The 19,789-nt window shown below is 43.0% G+C and overlaps 1 protein-coding gene across 1 annotated transcript in view; it reads left to right on the top strand.

Annotated features, from left to right (window-relative positions):
- PRKCH (protein kinase C eta) overlaps positions 1-19,789 on the top strand; it is a 161,726-nt gene that overhangs the window by 106,894 nt on the left and 35,043 nt on the right. The window contains exons 9-10 of the mRNA XM_066608201.1: positions 2,390-2,563; positions 7,948-8,102. Of these exons, the coding sequence (XP_066464298.1) occupies positions 2,390-2,563; positions 7,948-8,102 (329 nt within the window). The remainder of the gene's footprint in view (positions 1-2,389; positions 2,564-7,947; positions 8,103-19,789) is intronic.

Genomic DNA, 19,789 nt, shown 5'->3' with positions numbered 1-19,789 from the left:
ATCAGTTGGTAGGGATTTAGAACCCTTCTTTCTAGGGAAAATTATGTTTCTTCACAATGGCATCCTACAGGGCCACACAGAGTCCCTGAAGTTATAGGAAAACCCACTGGGGCTCGGTGTACCATCATATAGGCACAGTGCAGGCAGTAATGTCATGTGCCTGAGCCCTAAGCATCATTCAAGTGCTTTTGTGTAATCCTATCCAAATGTGGCCTCCATCCAATTTACTTCCCAAGCTCCTCTGTATATAATGTGATTTATGTAAGTAATGCTTCCAATACATAATCTCCCTTACAAACATCCATTTGTTTCCTGGTGTAAACAACGAGTCGGATTTCAGTTTGCATATAATCTTTTTTCTTTTTTTTGTCTTTTCTTTTGTTTCCTGCTCTGTAATTGAGATGCAGCTACATAGGTCAATGATTACATTTTGATAGACTATTATTTACAAGGCATAACAGATATAATTCCACGGAATTAAAGAAAATCTCTGCCGTTTTCATTTTGAAGTTTTTGGTGTTCTTGTACTTTGTTAACCTATAGAAAAAGTGAATATTTAGGTGTGATGTAAGGAATTACTATATATGTGCACTATAGGATCAGTAGAGGGAAGCTATAAAGTCCCCTAAAATAAAGTAATGGGCTGACCATCATACTTTCCTGTCTCCCTGTTCCCTCTTGCCCGTGTTTCTGTGCATGCAATAAAGAGATGAGTCTGATTCGCGCACCAACCGGCGAATTCCTGGCCGATCACTGAGAGAACAGATAGTATGAAAGTCTGGACTCGGTGGCCCCTGTCCTTTGTGCCCATAACTTGAATTTATTAGGTCATATGACCTGACAGTTTCCATTTAAAGCAACCCTTTGGTTTCAAAACAAAATTGTTTTCCAAGACAGTTAGTGGAAGAGGTTATATTACCCGTAGTAGTTCTTTATCATTCTTCTGATCCACTGGTTTCAGGTCCTGTTCTAGGCTGTCCAAGGTGGTTGACACAATCATCAGACTTCCCAATCCCCACCGTGCATTGGTAGTGTTAGACTACCAGTTCACTATGCCTGCTCTCTAATTGGCTGGAGCTGCTCATATGAACAGCACTGGTCAATGGGAGAATAGAGAAAACTACTGCAGGTAATATGCTTGTTCAACCTCTGGTCTTGGGGCAGAAACCGTAGGGTTGCTTTAATGTGAATGAAGATAAGCTTACAAAAATATTCTATTCATTACTTGTTGAAACCGTCTTAGGCCTCATGCACATGGCAGATTTGTGTGCAGGAGTCAGTATAAATCCACGGAGATTTCACGTGCTTTTGTACAATGGAGCCGCTGTATTAGGGTGGCTTCACGCAGCATTTTTTGGAAAAATGCCACTGCAGTTTTTCATATAGTTTTTGGAACCAAATCTGTAAAATGGATCCAGCTGGAAGAAATACAAGTCCTTACTTTTCTATATACAGCCTTTCCCATATCTTCGAGTCTACTTCTAGCTTTGGCTCAAAAACACTACATAAAAAACTGCTGCAAAAAATGCAGACTTTTTGTTGCCCAGAAGCGCTGTCTGTGAAACTGCCTTTAGAGAGCCTGTTCTTCCCTAGCAGCAACACTTCTAAGGGCTTGTTCACAGTGGTGCATTTCTGTTTATCTGCTCTATTGGAGGACCACAGAAACAGAAATAAGAACAGAATTAATAAAAAAGTTTTTATAAAAACCCATTAAAATCAATGGGGAACAAAACGGAACCGTTTAATTCCATTTTTATTTTTGTTTCTCTGCTCTAGACATGGAACACAGAAACGTAAATGTATAACTGAGCCTAATGCCGGTGTGAACGAGCCTTTAGGGAGAATTTCTCCAGGACGCAGGGATGCAATGGAGCATGGCACTATTTTATTGTATACAGAATCTGATGTCTGCATGCCTCAGTATACAGTTGGAGTGGCCCCATAGAAAGTGGTTATAAGAATCCATACTCACAATGTGTATGATTCTTACTTTAGTTACAATTCCTGTTTTTTATTCAGCAAAACTGTTATATTTATGAACTATTTTTTTCTGCTGTTACGTCGATCTCACATGTCCAGAATACAGAGATATTTTAGGGTTACACAGTTTTATTGCTTTTTGATGAAACTCCTCCATTTAATTTATGCCATGCTGAGACAGCATACGGCATTGCCTGAAAGGAGCTGTCTAGTTTAGAAAACCCATTTTCACTTTGGGGAATTCTAAGTTAACTGAATTCAGTAAGACTCCTGGAGGTTGGATATGGAGTGGCCAGTGAAAGGTAAGCGGCTGGACAGGCTCATGGGCCGAGATGGGAATACCCCTTTAAAGTTTAGTTAATAACCCCAAACTGTTGACTATTTGCTCATTGTTCTCTTCTGCCCTCAGGTGATGCTTGCCAAATCCAGAGATGGAGATAACCTCTATGCAGTGAAGGTGCTAAAGAAGGATGTGATTCTTCAGGATGATGATGTAGAATGTACCATGACGGAGAAGCGCATCTTGGCCCTAGCATGTAGCCACCCGTTCCTTACACAGCTCTTCTGCTGCTTCCAGACCCCGGTAAGTCCTCCATGCAACATTTAGATCTGTTCAGTGAGTAGTAAATCTCATCCCATCAACATGAATGTCCCTAGGTTCTCCCTCAATGATTCTTACAAACATGCAAGGTTCTGTTCACATCTGCATCAGAGGTTCCTATGTCATATGCCTCTTACTCAGCCAAGCAAGTAACCTACTGCACACTGAGGAGCATGCATGGCCTTCTAAGTCTCCTCACATCTTCTAAGTGCTCTCCCTATGAAGAAACTATATCCTTTCTGACCCATATTCCCCAATATAGTGCACATCAATCAAGGTATCAGGTGCAAAAAAGCTTTTGGAAATCGGTCACACACAGTACAACTTGCAAGCCATAGCCTCTTTATCCAGACACCTACAAACACATTTGTTTTTGAAATAGTGGCAGGAGTAGTTATTAAATATACTATGTCCATAAACTACTGTAGTTGCATTGACTAATGTGCCCCCAAAGTATTATTGGGATTTTCTGACCCCTAATAATAAGCCCAAACCGGCTCCAAATGATTAAAAAATAATAGTACATCCTCACTGCAGGCAGCCATCTTTGAACGATGCGTCACAGTGCATCAGTGAACCCCGATATCTGCAGAACCCCCTATTACTTTTTAGAACCCCTATTACTGATTTTATATTGTATAGTATAATCTTATTACAATGAGATTTGAAAGTCCCACTTACTGTAAATCAGCAGCGAGAGCTCTACCCCAGGTATCATGCATAGGTCTTAATATATGGATACTAGAAATAAGAGATACATACTATACATATGTAATTATTTTTGTTACATACAAACTATGTATCTTTAGTGGCCAGAGAACGTGGTTATACTTTTATATTGTACATACCGATCTACTGGATTATTTTTGCTTTTCCCTAAATCCAAAGTAGCACTAGTTGGTAAGTTTATCCTCCACAGCTGGTAAAACAAGACAAGCTATGACTGCTTCTTCTGCAGGTTAATATATATGAAGCCATAATTCTAAATTTCCAACAGGGGGCGCAATTGCATCAACAACACCGAGACATTGAGAGTACTTTAATACTGAAGGAGGTTCTATGAAAGTCTCTTTCAACTGTTCTACATATTATATCAAACCTATATCTCTGTATAGGCTTTCACTTCAGGTCTGCACATACATTATTTAATGATTTTAGCAAGTAGCTTGGTCTAAAGTGGATGAAAATAATCCTGGATGCACAAGAGGCATAGCAACAATCAGATCTGGATATGTTATGTAACTATAAATCTACACAGCTTGGTGTAGTGACGGTGGTTGCTAGATCTCTGAACTATGTGGTGTGTTATAATGTCTCAGTACTGTCCTCCATGAGATGTCTTTGGACCACTGTTGCATAGATAAGAAGATACAGTGTGGCTAGCAAGCACATGAAGGATGGGCCTATAGTATGTTCCTTATATATTCGTTATAGGCACTAATTTCAAAATATATCACTAAATACACTCTGAGATCAAGTCTTTGCATCTCTCCATACTTGGTGACTTATCTCACTATCATTTATGATTGGCAAAGCCATACATACCTTAGAAATAGACCATGTGTTCAGAGATGGAATTCCAATTTTTAACAGGTTCCATACTTGACTGACTAAAATATGTGTGGCAAGTACCTGTGGTGTAGTGTGCTGAAAATTCCATAAAGTAATCAGGTAAATTACACTATCCTACCCAAACTATTTGGACACCTGACCAAGAATCAAAAGTAGTATTTATTTACATTTAATAATACTTAGTGAGGCCCTAATGAGATTGGATGGCATATTTTCTACTAACATCTGATAAACTTCAGCTGGCATTTCCCTCCATTCATCCTGCAAATGCCTGACAAGTTCTTACAAAAAAATGGATGGTGTTCATAGTTCCTGATCCGACGTTCCAGTTGGGTTCAGGTTGGGTTCAGGTGCAGCCAGTCCAATCATGGAACATCCATATCCTCAAACGAACGTAAAACAGCATTAGATTTGTGACAAGGTTTGTTGTCTTGTTGGACGTATTGCTGATCATTTCCAGAGTATTGATTGCTTCATTGTCAGAAGCACATTATTGCACATGAATGTGAAAATACACCTCCACGTTCATGTTTCTGGCCACTACAACAAATTAACCGAGACCATGCCATGTAAAACATCCCCAGACCATAACAGAATCTCTGCTCTACTGTTGACATAACACACTCAGGCAAAAGGCCTTCCCCAGGTATCCTCCTCACCAGGTACGTCCATCAGATTTTTGTAGCATGATTCGTCACTTCATAGAACTTTTTTCTATTGCTCAAATGTCCAATGATGAAGATGCTCCTTGCACCATTGTAGATGGATAGATGTATCATCTTTGAGAGAACAGATATTTTCAGGAGGAATGGAGGGAAATACCAGCTGAAATGTATCAGATGTTAGTAGAAAGAATCCAATATTATTAGGAGACCCTACTAACTATTAACATACTACTTCTGATTATTGCTCAGGTGTCCAACTACTTTTGGTAGGACAGTGTATTTACAATCCACTCATAAACATTAATAATAGAAGGAAGCTCATGACCTAAATGTGGCAACAGCGCCAAGCTCATAACAAATATTGCACTAGGATCAAGCTCACGTGACCTCTGCAGCCAATCTCTGGCCTCAGACCTGACTGCCATCTAGCATGTGATGAAACTATCTGGAAGGAAGAACCAAGTAGTTTGGATAGTAAAAGAATTAAGTATATATAACTTGTATCTTCTCCCGTTTGGTAACGGCATTCTCAGGGAAGCCCAACAGCCCTGGATTTCCTGAGACATGGACCCTGTAGCAACTGCAACAGTGGTAGTTACACCCCAAAGCTGACCCAGATTAGGATAACGGCTTCTCACCAGTTTAAAGATTAGGTTGTAATTTTACCAACCGGGTCTGCTATACTGGTGAAAACTGCCTGAATCCCACCCCTGCGTGTGACTGCTATGGGACCCTTGGACAGAGGGGGCCCAGTCTTTGTTAGTCCCATCTCTATTATCATTGGGTGGAGAGAACCCATATAGTGCGCCCCTCTCAAGAGAATCTGCATTGCAAGCAAACAAGGTGGTGGAGAATTATTCCAAGTGTCAACAAAAGAGTGTAAATGGAGGAACCAACACTAGACTTTTTTTGTCATGGGTGGCAAAACACAGCCCCATAATAGGAGGCACAGTTAGATATTCGCTATGTCTGCCTTTCTTGTATATATGTCACTGGTGGTCATTTAGGCATCTGAGGTCCAGTTCTTCTCACTGGGTCATAGCAAGGAGGGCTTTTTTCTTCCATCAAAAGCTCTCAGTACACGGCTCGAGTCTTGATATGTACGGTTGCAATATATTATTATATAGACTAATCTACAAAGAAATTCTGAGCAGCTATTTCTGGGTACCTAAATGTCAGGACGAGCCTCAGCAACCACCTCCTGCTCTCCTTTATTTACTGTATAGAATGCTCTTGGAGTAACTGTAAACCTCAAGTATAAGATGAAGAGTCAGATTTCCACAGACTTGTAGTGTACAGCATATAGCATGAGGGATCCTAGGTTGCTGCTGACAGCTCCAAGCACATGACTTCACTTAAATGTATAGGAGTCATAAAATAACTCCTCGTGTATTCTCAAGGCTCCAGTAATCTTGGTGTTGCATGACCGAAAATGACTGAAGATTTTCTTGGGAATTAAATTGTCATAGACCGAAAACTTTAAGATAATATGTATAACTTGAGAAATCTAATATTCCATCTATTGATCATTCATCAAAATGTTTTGCACATAAACATTAAATCTACCCTTTGGTCCTGGGGACAGCATTTGCGGATTTGTTGGTTCCCAGGCCTTCTTCAGTCTTCAGAGTGGATGGCACTATCTGGTGCACATTATGCATCATTAGTCTGCGGTACTTCAGACTGTTTTTGTTTTGGCCAGCACCCCTGACATGTGTAGCACTGACCAATCAGTGTGCTGTGTAGTGGCCAATGCATTACCAATGTACAGTGCATTGTGTAGCCATCTTGAAAGACCAAAGTGGGGCGGGGACCAGCAAATCCACATGGGTAATAATACACCCTCCCACGCGTTCAGGGCCAGATTTTGTCTCCAGGACTTGAAGGTCGCTTAAACAGAGACTGTGGCGTATGACACAGGGATCGTGGTATCTGTCACAGTCCGGGCTGGTGGCACCTGCCCATGAGGGACTAAGCAAGTTCCAGCCTCCCGAGTGCAATCTAATAAAGATGCCCGGTAGCGGTACTATGCCACCCGACATAGTGCCTTACCGTTTCTGCCTCCTTTTAAAGGTACATGAATAAATACTGCAATGAATAAACTAGAAATAAAAACTTTACTGCTACTGTAAATGCTGCGTAATTTTCGTACGGAGTGTCCGCACAGAAATTCCGCAGCACGTCTGCCCCGTGTGAACCTAGCCTTAGAAAGCACGTTCATGCTGTGCATTTCTGATACCTCCGCAATGCCGTTGTGGCTTGATAAGAGAAGAACTAACTATCATCTATGAACGACTGACTGCCTGTTTGCTGCGAATGGAGGTGGGCGGAGGAACGATCTCATCACTCTTGTGCATTTTATCACTAGGACGGCTGTTGGGCACTTCTGCATCTGCCAGTCATCCTGTGTAAAAGGGCTCCTGGGATAGAAGGAGATGATATTGCAGTGTTGCTGCTATGTAAACATCTTGTAAACATCTTGCAATATACTGCATGAATCAGATTACTACAGCTAAAGTCAATTGTTTGTTACACATCGTGTTTTTGGCGAATGCCCAAGAGTATGAGAGGTCTTTCTTATTAAAGTCTATGCACATTCCCAGACTGTCTGTTATTGTGTAGTGCCTAATATGGTTTCTGTGAAATGAAAGGCATGTTTCAGTGTGGCCAGTTGTATCGGGTACCCAGGAGCTTTATGTTACAATTAGTGGTGATGGAACACGGATTTGCTTTTTATTTTGCAGTGTTATATGTAAGTACTTGCACTAGAATCTCAGTTTATTAAAGGCGGTGTCCAAAATGTTATAAATCTTGCTAAACTAGCACTAAATGTGCTGTAGATACCCTCATATGCTAACATACTATTAAAGGAACCCTCAGAAAAAACTGATTATATTGAGGCATGACTAGTACATGGCTACTGAATGAGATATTGAAACTTGAGAAATTGATACCAAAACTATATTTTAAAGTTGTGTGTGTATATATCATAAATAATTATTTGCTGAAATTAGACGGCCCTTTTAATCATTTTATAGTAATAATAAGTAAATAAAATGCCAATTTGGTGGTGTTTTTGATTTTTTTGTTACATCTTTTGTTTGTCTTCCCTCCTTTTTTTTCCTAAAGGACCGATTGTTTTTCGTGATGGAGTTTGTGAATGGGGGTGACCTGATGTTCCACATACAGAAATCCCGACGATTTGATGAAGCCAGGGCTTGTTTCTACAGCGCTGAAATCACGTCAGCCCTCATGTTCCTCCATGAAAAAGGAGTTATTTACAGGTAATTCGTAAGTCACTAAAGACCTAAGTATTCCGGTGAGACTGCAGGTAAGGCTCTTCTCACACTGGAGTTTCAGGTCTGCCCCTCTCACCAAATCAGGGTTCCAAAAACGGCATAGAGACAGAAATGTAGGCTTTAATGTGTGAAATGGAGACAACTTTGGTCTCCATTTCAAAACCATAACGTCTTTTAGGATAGAAAAGTGCAGTTAATAACGCTTTTCTGTTTGGCTTATAACTTTGACAGGGATAGAAACCTTGTAAAAAGGAGACCAAAGTAGTTTCCATTTTATAAATTAGAGCCTATGTTCCTGTTGAGGCTTCCCTTTCAATGGGCTATTTCCATAAAAAGATGGAATACTGCGATGGAGAGTGGGAGCTGATCCGAAACTGCAGCATGAAAAGAGCTAAACTCCAATATTCCTGTACTGAATAATGTGTGTTCCCGCTGAGAGAAAATGCTTGTGGCCAAAACACCACCCACCTCGGATAGTCGCATGATATTACCAACATTATCGGCAAGATCATGCAGCCATTGGTTGTCGCAGGTGGGTGGAGTTTCGGCCGCATGCAGTTTTCCTGGTTTAGCGATGCCGCTGCTGTTTGGAATTCCCTCGGTCGGCAAAAATCCTCTTAATGACTTCTTTTCTAAGCGTCGGACAAAGCTTAACTCCTGCTCTTAGTCTATGGAGACTCCTGCACATCATGCACCAAAGATGGGTCCGGTCCTATCTTTTCACGCAGCACGGACCTTACATGCGGGTATTGTAGCCACACATGTCCCATCTTTGGAAGGTGCGAGTTTTTTGCACATCTAAAATTTCTTTATCTGAACATTTGTACAGGAAACCATTGGTTCTAGTAGATGCTATTTTTTTCACAATTCTGCGTGAAGACGACGTCCGTGTGAAAGAGCCCTCAGTCTGTGAATGGAATGTCACAGGTGGCTGCAACCAATCACAGACCTCAGCGGTGGACGACTAAGGTCTGCGATTGGCCACAGCAACTTGTAACGTTCCATAAGTAGGCTGACTGCAGCTTGTAAGCAAAGCTAGCCGTATTAATAATGCTGGTAAAAAAGTAAAATTGCTTGTCTACCTTGACTTTTATGGTGTCGACAGTTTTGAAAATTAATCCTTTGTACTACAAGAATGAGGCTTGCTAGATTGTCATGTCACCTAATGTAGCTGACTAATCTGACCTGGCCAGACAGATAGTGCCTCTTATCTGGAGATCCTCCTACCCTACTAGAGGGCAGCCCAGTTCAAGCCTGCTAAGCAACTCACACATTTATTGCACAGTACGGAGCTGAATTAACTCTTAATGGCTGCATTATGTCATCATGATCATGTTTGTTCCCATTCAGATAACATTTTTTGTATTTGTCTTCCTGCTGTTTATATTAGTCATTTAGTTTTATCTACCTGGCTGTTTTCTGTATCAGTCATGGGGTTTATAGTCCATGACCTTGAATATTCAGTTTCTTTGCTGCGCTTACCATTTTAGCTTGCATACAAGAGCAATGACAGTAAGTGCCCTTTTATATGGAACCATTATCGTCAAAATAATCATTGGATTATGCAAATTTGATAATCGTTCATTTCATGCAGGCGTAAAAATAAATGTTTCCTTGTTTCATACAAGCGGTAATCGTTCAGTCGTTCACATTCTCTGGTACAATGAATGAGAACTGCTTAATAATCGAGCGAACAATTGCTCACTCCGTGTAAAAGGAGCCTATATTATATGTGATATCATTGAAGACTGAAACCAATGGGAGTGATTACAATCTATGTACATCGCTGCTAAATATGTTGGCGCTATTTAAGCAATCTGAAATAAACTAAAGGCTGATTTAGACACAACGAGAATCACTCAAAATTCACTCAAAACAATCTTTTGAGCGATTCTCGTTGCGTCTAAATGCACTGACATAGTGCAGTTTTCGTGCACGAGTTGTTGATCGCTCACTTCAAGTTTTCTTGAATTGAGCGATCAGCTGTAATCAGCGGAGCAGGCTGTTATCACAGCCGGCTGCACTGATAAGATTCTCTGTGCCTGTGTCCCACTGTTAATTCACAGCGGGGCACGGGCAGTAAGCATGGAGAACACTACAGCTGTTTGCTTATGCAAAACAGCTGTGGTGTTCAGCGAAAGATAGCAGCACTGTTCGGCTGTGCCTGCATAGGTGTATAGTAGTTAATTAGCTACTATAAGGTATGCAAAGATGATCGCTCAAAACTGTCACTCAAACTGTCGTTTGAGCGACTTTTGAGTGATCATCTGTCAGTGTAAATGGGGTATAAATTTAATACATAAAATCATATACAAAAACCGTGGCGTTATCCATGGCCTCACGGCTCTTTTTCTAAGCTGGTCTTGGGAAATACAAGGTCTTGGCAATCGAAGTCCCATGGGCTGACGAGGGAAGATGATGGTGGGGGGGTCAACCCACTTCTGAAAAAATCACATTTACAGGGGCTGGTCGCGACCACTAGCTAGTGTTAGAAGGATGTAAGGAGCTGTGACCACATACTCGGGCACTCACACAGGGATGATGCTCGAACAATTTTAATAGCTGAACACAGGAGTGTTGCCACTTGTTGCTTGATAGACTGCGCGGGTACTGGTGCCCGAGATGAGTGTCAGTCCAACAGGATTTTGCTATGTCGAGTAGTTCCTGCACCAGACAACGAGAGTTTAGGTCACTGCATTGTACTTCCCCTGCAGTTTCGGAGAGAAGTCTGTGTTCTAGCAGACTAGAACGTGCCACTCACAGCGTCTTTCCAACAGCCTGGTGAGACTGTCTGCTTGTCTCTCTCCACAATGACCTCTAGCTGCATCACTAACCACTATTTTCACGCCATTTTCTTTTTGTATTGTCCAATTAATGTGCCTAAGTTGTTAGCACTGTTGCCTTTCTAGTGCTGGGATCCTAGGATCAAATCCCAACAAGAATAACCACTGCATAGACTTTGAAAAACTCCATCCAGATGTTGCCATTGGTTGGATTTCAACCTATAACTCCAGCACTGCAAGGCAACAGCGCTAACAACTGAGCCACCACACTTGTCTGTTCTGATCCTGAGAAGGGGAAGAACAACCTGAATAATGACAAAGAGAACATTTAGAAAAAAAATCCGGATGTTGCCCTTGGTCAGATTTTAACCTACAACTCGAGCTCTGCTAAGTGTCAGCACTACCAACTGAGTCACTGAGATGCAGCTGCTATCCTTGTTGTGATCTGAACCTAGGACCCCAGTGCTACAAGTCAATAGTCCTAACAACTGAGCCACATTAATAGGAAACACAACCTAATGACGCCGATTTTTACCTTCATTAATTTCCATGGGAGTCGGAATCGGCTATTCCAATTTACGATAATTTTTCAAAAATACGATTTTTCAAATAGTTCCTTAATTGCTCGATACTACAGAAAATCGCTGTTACAATGGCAGCCAATCCAATGTATGCTCAAGAGGCTGCCTGATTTAGAGAACCCCTTCCTTTGTGACAGGTCCACAACAATAAGATAATGCTAAGCAATTATTGCTGGAGGAATAGATAAAGGAAGGAGACCTCCTTTATTCTTTGACTAGTAAGGTGTTCCCTTAGCTGGGGTCTACCTCTATTATACAGTATCTGTGTATACTAATAGGTCATATGGATATGAGTTGTATTCACATGTAGAATTGTACTATGGTTGAGGAATCTGCTATGACAGACTAAGACACTGTAAGGAGCATTTGTACAACCATGTATATGGACGGAGCCAAAATACACCAGTCTGGCCCTCCTGAATTCCTGTATGTCTCCAATTTTATTAAACTCCAACAGAAAAGCATGCTTTATTAATTGCAATATTATGACGCTACTTCAAGTAGAAGCTATCTCTATTAGATTCACAGTGTCATTTTGCTCAGTGAAAAATTGACCATTTCCATGTAATTTTTATGCATTTATCAAGCGCGATTTTATCGCACAGGAGTCTACATGGAGTAGTAGTCAACTATAGGATCTACTTATACTTTAGGTTCTGTGGATCGTGTTATTTCTGCACAATTTTTTATGGCAGTTACAAGAACAGTCAAGTGTCTACTCACTACATAAATTCAATAATTTGTATGGTGCTCAACTGCATAGATGATAAATGTTAGAACAGTGGATGTCCAACCACTGGGATACCCAACGATCACTAGCATGGAGGATCCCTATCACCCAGGTCCTCACAACAGTTGCATGGAATAGAGTGGTTGTCAAGCATGTGCATTTCCACTCCATTTAAATACCGTATATGGCACTGACATTTATCACTATTCCACTGGGTAGGTGATAAATGTTTATGGATGAATTACCCCGTTAAGTGATTAGCACCAGTAAGTAATGCTGCAATCTATTGCAACTTCATGGAAAAGCTCTTTAAAATTAGCCATAAAATAATTCTGGTTAGTAATTTTTCCACCAGTCAACAGCAGTGCCCTGAATGAGCTCACCATGAAAGTTGTGCAGTATGATCAGGTCTACTAATGACTTCTATGTTTTGTTGCTCAAACTTGCTAATGTATCTTCTTAATTTTGTCACTGGTCTTAAAAATGGCATTATTCACAATTGGTGTGCTATAATCTCTGGTATCTTTAAACTTGGTCAGAAGTGTCCTACATCTGGTGACACCCAAGACCGATCCTGTACATTCTATTTACATACAAGAAACCCGCATGCAATGTGTTGCTCTTAGTCATTAACATGTCTCATGTTGTATCTGTGCTACCAGGTCGTTCACCTATCCTAGTCAAGGGATATACTCACTAAAACAATGCGGTGTGGAAGGGAGCGATCGAGAAAATAGTCACTGCTAAATGAACACTTTTGACATTTTCAATTTATTTTAAAAAAACAACATTTTTTTTCATGTATTTACTCTGCCCTTTTTTAATTCTGCTTTTTATTAGTGTACATGCTGTACAGGTACATTTGATATATCACATTTTGTATTATAAAAATATCACAAATCCAATGACACATTTCGGCATTCAGGAAGCAACATGTTGCATACAGATGATATAACATGAAAACAAGGCACTGAGCCAGATAAGTATTTGTTGATCAACTAATGGTTGTCTATAGTGAAAGAGATATGCTTCACATTAGTGGGGGTTGTAAGGGCAAATACTACAAATGGAGAAGAGAAAATTCAATCCTCCCTCACTAAGTGGGCAAGATGGAATATCATGATAGATGACCCATGAGGTCAAAACAACATACAGTAAGCTATTAATACAGCGCACAAATAATATGATCCCCAGAACCTAAAGGCAAAGTACATACTGTACTTGACTGCCACTCCATATAGACTGCTCCTCCCCACAGTCATTCTGGTGATAAATGACAGTCCGATGGTGGAGCCATCAGTGATCTAAAACTTATTACATATATTATGGACAGGTGATAAATATTGGTTTTAGGAAAATGTATATGATTCTTAAAGAAGGCAGAAGCTTTTGATTAATTTCAAAGCACTCCCTAAAGATATGCATTTCAGGGCAGCAGAGCTGTTAGTTATAGTCATCCTGAACCACCTGGTATATGAATATAATGCAATAATTGCCATTAATACTGAAACAAAGCAGAGGGAGAAGTGCCCCTCTGCTTATATCTGTATTCAATTCACGTTTTGTAGTTTACAAACACTTAGATTCCTAAAGACAAGCCGAGTTCTTGGCCCAATTTAAGTGCCAATTGACACAAATCAACTGGAGGAACATTCAGGCCCGAAAATTGACTCATTTAAATAAAACCTTAAAGGGGTATTGGAGGCTTTTTTCATTGATGACCTGTCCCTACACATATCCTACTCTTGTAACGATGTTACATCCTGTCCTGAGCAGGAAGTGTCAGAGCAGCATGGTGCCTCCATTGATTTCAAAGGAAGTGAAGCCAGCATTCCCACTTCCTCATTAGACCACTGATGACAACATCTGGCCTGCTGCATTGACAGCAGGCTGGATCATTAGCTAATGGACAAGAGTCCCAAACAGTGGAACCCTGTTCATCAACTGCTGGTGACCTATCCAGGGAATGGGTCAGCAGCTAAAACCTGGAATACCCCTTTAAGTCCCCAGGACATCATTTCCTCACACAACTCTATTATTGAACGCTCTGTATTCTCAATGTACTACCCTTCTAAACTTCACTTGCCCATAAACTAAAATTTGAGGTCAGATAAGAACCTGTCTGACTAGTTTGCAGGTAGCTCTTGCCAGGATGTACTCCCTCTGTGTAAATATACAGTTTAAAGCTAAAGATTAGGTAAATGACATGTAGATAATAAAGAACTGTAAATGACCCGGACTATATCCATAGTAGGTAACATGTTGGAACTGTCTTCTCTTGCTTCTTACCAAGGACATGTTCTAGGGAGGGATGATATATGAGCTGAAAATGGACACAATGTAAAGTACAATGTATTCCTCAAGGACACAGCCTAATAAAACAAATAGCAGCTTTATACTGGTTCCCATATACTTTCGTGTCCTTGGTCACAGATACAGTTTGGCGCCCCTCCCCCCCCCCCACACACACACCAATTAATGAATTAATATAACATAACTTTTAAAATTATTCTCTTCCTGTATTGTGGTGTCTGGATCTGGAAATTTGAGGACCCCGCAGTGTGGCTTTTGGGAAGCGATGATGTAGCTGAAAAATGTGTTGAACTACATATTGGCACAGTTTGTTACTGTAAGGTCAATAAGAATCAATTTACAATCAGTTTGAAATCGTGCCAAACAGTATCTCCGCTGTACTATGACCGTGCCGCTCTATGGCCCTATTCAAAGCCCAGGGGTTGTAGCTAAAGGCTCACTGATCGTGGTGCAAAAACTTCAGTCTGGACCCCTCTACGCAACTAGTTTTCATGGCTGCCTGTGACATTCCATCTGTAACTTTCCACTGTATCACTGAGAAAGTTACAAATGCAGTATCACCAGATTAGGCTGTTTAGATGGGATACATTTTAAATTCAAATTTATATCAGAAATCCAAGTGGCTGCTGCAGATTTCTGACACAGATTTTCATTTGTTAGAGCGCAGATCCACGTGCAGATGCAGCACAATCAGTGGGAAAGATTTGCATGCGATATATATATATATATATATATATATATATATATATATATATATATATATATATATATATATATATATATATAAAATTTTCCCCAGTCGTCTACACGACAGCACCAATTGAGATTGCCTCCTCCTGATAGGACAGGAACACACTGAGAGGTTAAAAGCTCCCCCCCTTCCCCACTTTCCTCTGTGTCTTCCTGTCCTGCCAGCATCTCTGAGAGGAGCTGGTGGAGAAGCCAGCCAGGATTACTTACAGGCGGATCGGAGGGCAGTGGGTCAGCCTGTCCTCCCTTCCAAGCCAGACGACTCCCGGGACGCCACATTGGGTGGTAACTGTCGGGCCAGGTTCCTCCCGCGGCGGCCCATGGGGGGTACAAAGCGGGAGCCTCAGTCCCCCTCGGCCTCCCTGACGTCATCGCGTCTGCATCAGGAGCGGAGGGGGCGGGGCTTAGCGCAGGAGCGCGAAAATAAAAAAGAGGAACCTGAGAGAAGCCAGAACAAGCCAGCACTACAGGTCGCAGGGTGTCTGCAGCACCGGTATAGTAATGAGTGCTCCAGCCCCAGAGACAGCTGAAACCTCAGCCGCCGTAAGGAGCCAGTGCTGCAAAAAATACAATGCAAATATCCAGTGTATTGTGTATGGAAAAATTGCATATTTACCCGCAAAAATGCTTTATTTGTCAGGGGGATAAAAAAGACATTCCCCCCCCCCCCCCCCCCAGAACAAAACTCAGAAAATGCGTGGACTGCGGGATAAAACTGCCAGCTACGTACCAGAGGCCTCTATGCAAGGCGTGCATAGCTAGGCTAGTCAAAGAGGAATCGGGAGGACGTTAGGAAGCTGGTGAAAGAAGAGGTTAGATCAGCCCTAACGTCACAGCTGGCGCCGCCAGCGAAACACCAGAAAAGGGCGTATGTTCCTGACGAGCCTTCCGACTCCGAGAGTTCTATCGGGTCGGAGCAAGAGGAACAGGCGGCCGAGGAGTCCTCAGATGAGGAGGACTACAAAAAATACTTATTCCATCAGGACGACTTAACGGAATTGATTAAGTCAGTCAGGGCTACACTAAAAATGGAAGAGCCCAGAGAACCACGTACCGTACAAGATGAGATATTTGGGGGACTAGGGGAGAGGCGCAAGCATACCTTCCCTGTCCACAAGAATATCACCAAAATAATCCAGAAAGAGGGGAGGAAACCAGACACAAGCTCCTTCTCCACTACAGGGGTAAAAAGAAGGTACCCATTCGAGGAGGAAGTTTTGCGCAAGCTGGGAGGAGGTACCTAAGGTAGACGTCCCAGTGGCCAAAGTAGCCAGGAAAATGACCCTGCCCTTTGAGGACGCCGCACAGTTAAAAGATCCCATGGATCGCAAAGCTGAGGGCCTTCTAAAAAAATCATGGGAGGCAGCAGCAAACATACTTAGGCCAGGGATCGCAGCCACTTGCGTGGCGCGAACTCTGGGGGTATGGCTAGAACAGCTACACCTAACCAATAAGATGCCGAGGGAACAGATGCTAAATTCCCTTCTGATCCTGCGTATGGCAACAAATTTCCTAGTGGACGCCGCGGCCAAAACTGTCAAACTCTCGGCGAAAGCTACAGCCCGGTCTAACTCAGCCAGAAGAGTGTTATGGCTGAAATTGTGGTCAGGCGACCTAGCCTCAAAAAATAAGCTATGCGCCCTCCCGTTCTACGGCCAGTTTTTGTTCAGACCGGACCTTGACAAGATTCTAGAGAAGGCGGCCGACAAAAAGAAGGGATTCCCGGAAGAAAAGCCACAGAGAGGGAAGACCTTCTTCCGGGCCCCAGTGCAATAGCCAGAGGCCTACCGAGGCAAGGGCAAGACAGGCCGCTGGAGTTACCCCAAGGGGGGCAGAGGAAGGAACATCCTCTTTAACCCCCACCAGGGGGAGCCAAAGCAGAGACCCTGCAAGGCTGGGGAGCTTTGTGGATCAATGGGCCGTGATTTCCGAAGGCCCATGGATCCCAAAGATCTTACAGCAGGGATACCGGATAGAGCTGGTGTCCCTCCCCAGAAGAAAATTCATTATCACGGGAGGCTCCAAACAACAGTTACACCTACTAAGGCAAAGCGTTCGGGACCTGCAACAACTAAATGCAATATCCCCCGTACCGCAAAACGAAGAAACCCAGGGACATTATTCCAGGCTCTTCCTAGTAAGGAAACCCTGTGGGAAACAGCGGATGATAGTGAACCTGAAACCTCTGAACACCTGCATCAGATACAGAAAATTCAAGATGGAGTCCATCTCCTCAATGATAAAGTTGATTCCCAAAGGAGCCTACATGGCATCCATCGATTTAAAGGATGCTTATTTCCACGTACCGATCCACGAGGGGTCCCGGAAATACCTAAGGTTCGCAGTAGATATGGGCAAAGGAATAGAGCACCATCAATTCAGATGCCTGCCCTTCGGGATCTCCTCAGCACCCAGAATCTTCACCAAAATTATGGCAGAGGTAGCCGCCTACCTGAGGAAGAAGTCGGTCCTAATAGTACACTACATGGACGATATTTTAATAATTGCAGAGTCCAGAGAACTCCTAACGAAACACCTGAGGATAGTGCTAGAACTTCTCCAATCCTTAGGATGGATCATAAACTGGGAAAAATCCAGCCTAGATCCCGACAAACAGAAAACGTTTCTGGGTATAACGCTCGACTCAGAATCGCAATGCTCCTGCCTACCCGAGGAGAAAATACAAAAAATCCGACGGCTAGTCAAAACCTTTTTACGGAGACGATTATGCACAATTCGGGAAGCCATGTCTCTCCTGGGAAGCTTGACGTCATGCATTCCAGGAGTGGCATGGGCCCAGGCTCACACCAGAGCCCTGCAAGCCTCAGTCCTATCCATGTGGGACAAAAGGCAGTCCTCTCTAGGGACAAGAAGGTACATCCCAAGCGCGGTGAAAACATCCCTGCGTTGGTGGACATCCCCAAAGAACCTGCGGAGAGGGGTTCATTGGCTACAAAACCCAGCCACTCACATTACAACGGATGCAAGCGCCTGGGGATGGGGAGCGCATGTGGGGAACCAGTTCTTTCAGGGCCCATGGCCTCAAAGGACAAAAGAACAGTCCTCAAATTACAGGGAACTACAGGCCATATGGCAGGTCCTACAGCAGTTAGGGAACTCGCTACGGGACCAGCATATAAAGATACTGTCAGACAATATCACCGCGGTCGCCCATATACGACACCGAGGGGGCACAAGATCTCCCGCTCTGCAAAACCTCGCACAGAAAATTTTCCACTGGGCAGAGGGCCGGATCCTCTCGATCACGGCAACCCATTTGAAGGGGACGCTAAACCAAAAAGCGGGCTTTCTCAGCAGGAGGCAAATAGACCCAGGAGAATGGTTTCTCTCCCTGAAAGCATTCAGAATCCTGATCAACCAGTGGGGGACCCCACAATTGGACCTGTTCGCAACCAGGGAAAATGCCTAAGTAAGCAATTTCTTCTCCCTCCGTCCAGGAGATCGTCCGACAGCAGTAGACGCCCTAGGCCAAGACTGGGGAGAGGGGCTGGTGTACGCCTTTCCTCCTATACCGTTGATCCCCAGAGTCTTACAACATTTCAGAACCCAGGTATGCACACTAATCCTGGTGACCCCCTTCTGGCCCAAAAGAAGCTGGTTCGGTCTTCTAGCAACATTGAGCGTCCAGGACCCAGTCACCTTCCCTACCTGGACAGATCTTCTATCGCAGGGGCCACTGAACCATCCGAGCTTAGACAAGCTCCACTTAACAGCATGGCTCTTGAGGAATCCTCACTAAAAGAGAAGGGATTCTCAGAGAGAGTAGTAGAAACGTTAATGTCCAGCAGAAAAAAGACTACCCACCTTATCTACCAGAAAGTTTGGAGAAGGTTTTCCTCATGGAGACAGGGAAGGGATTGCGGGGATTCTATCCCGGACATCCCTCTAATCTTAGAGTTCTTGCAGGAGGGCCTAGAGATGGGCCTCTCTCCAAGCACCCTGAAGGTCCAGGTCGCAGCCCTTAGCGCCATATGTGACACAAAGTTCGCAGACAACAGATGGGTCAACAGGTTCCTAGCAGCAGCAACTAGGCCTAGGCCCATAAATCTTTTTCCAGACTGGAACCTTAATTGGGCCCTAAGGGCCATGACAACGGTACCATTCGAGCCGATCGAAGCACTACCGATAAAAATGCTTACTATCAAGACCATTTTCTTAGTAGCCATCACCTCCGCAAGACGGGTTAGCGAGCTGCAGGCCTTGTCCATTCGCCACCCGTTCCTGAAAATCTCGGACACCAAATTAGTATTTAAAACGGACCCGGCGTTTATGCCAAAAGTAGTATCACATTTTCATAGGTCCCAAGACATAATAATCCCCTCATTTTTTAGTAAACCTAAAAACGAGGAAGAAAAAAACCCTAAGCTGCCTGGACGTTAGGAGAGCAGTCCTAGGCTACATAGAGGCGACAAGCCACTGGAGGCGGGACGACTTGTTCGTCCAGTTCAGTGGCCCAAATAAAGGGAACAAAGCAGCAAAAAGCTCCATAGCCAG

This window comes from Eleutherodactylus coqui, chromosome 6, assembly GCF_035609145.1.
Source record: "Eleutherodactylus coqui strain aEleCoq1 chromosome 6, aEleCoq1.hap1, whole genome shotgun sequence".
Lineage (NCBI taxonomy): Eukaryota > Metazoa > Chordata > Amphibia > Anura > Eleutherodactylidae > Eleutherodactylus > Eleutherodactylus coqui.
Note: the sequence above shows the minus strand (reverse complement) of the source record. Positions and strands in the feature narration are given on the sequence as shown.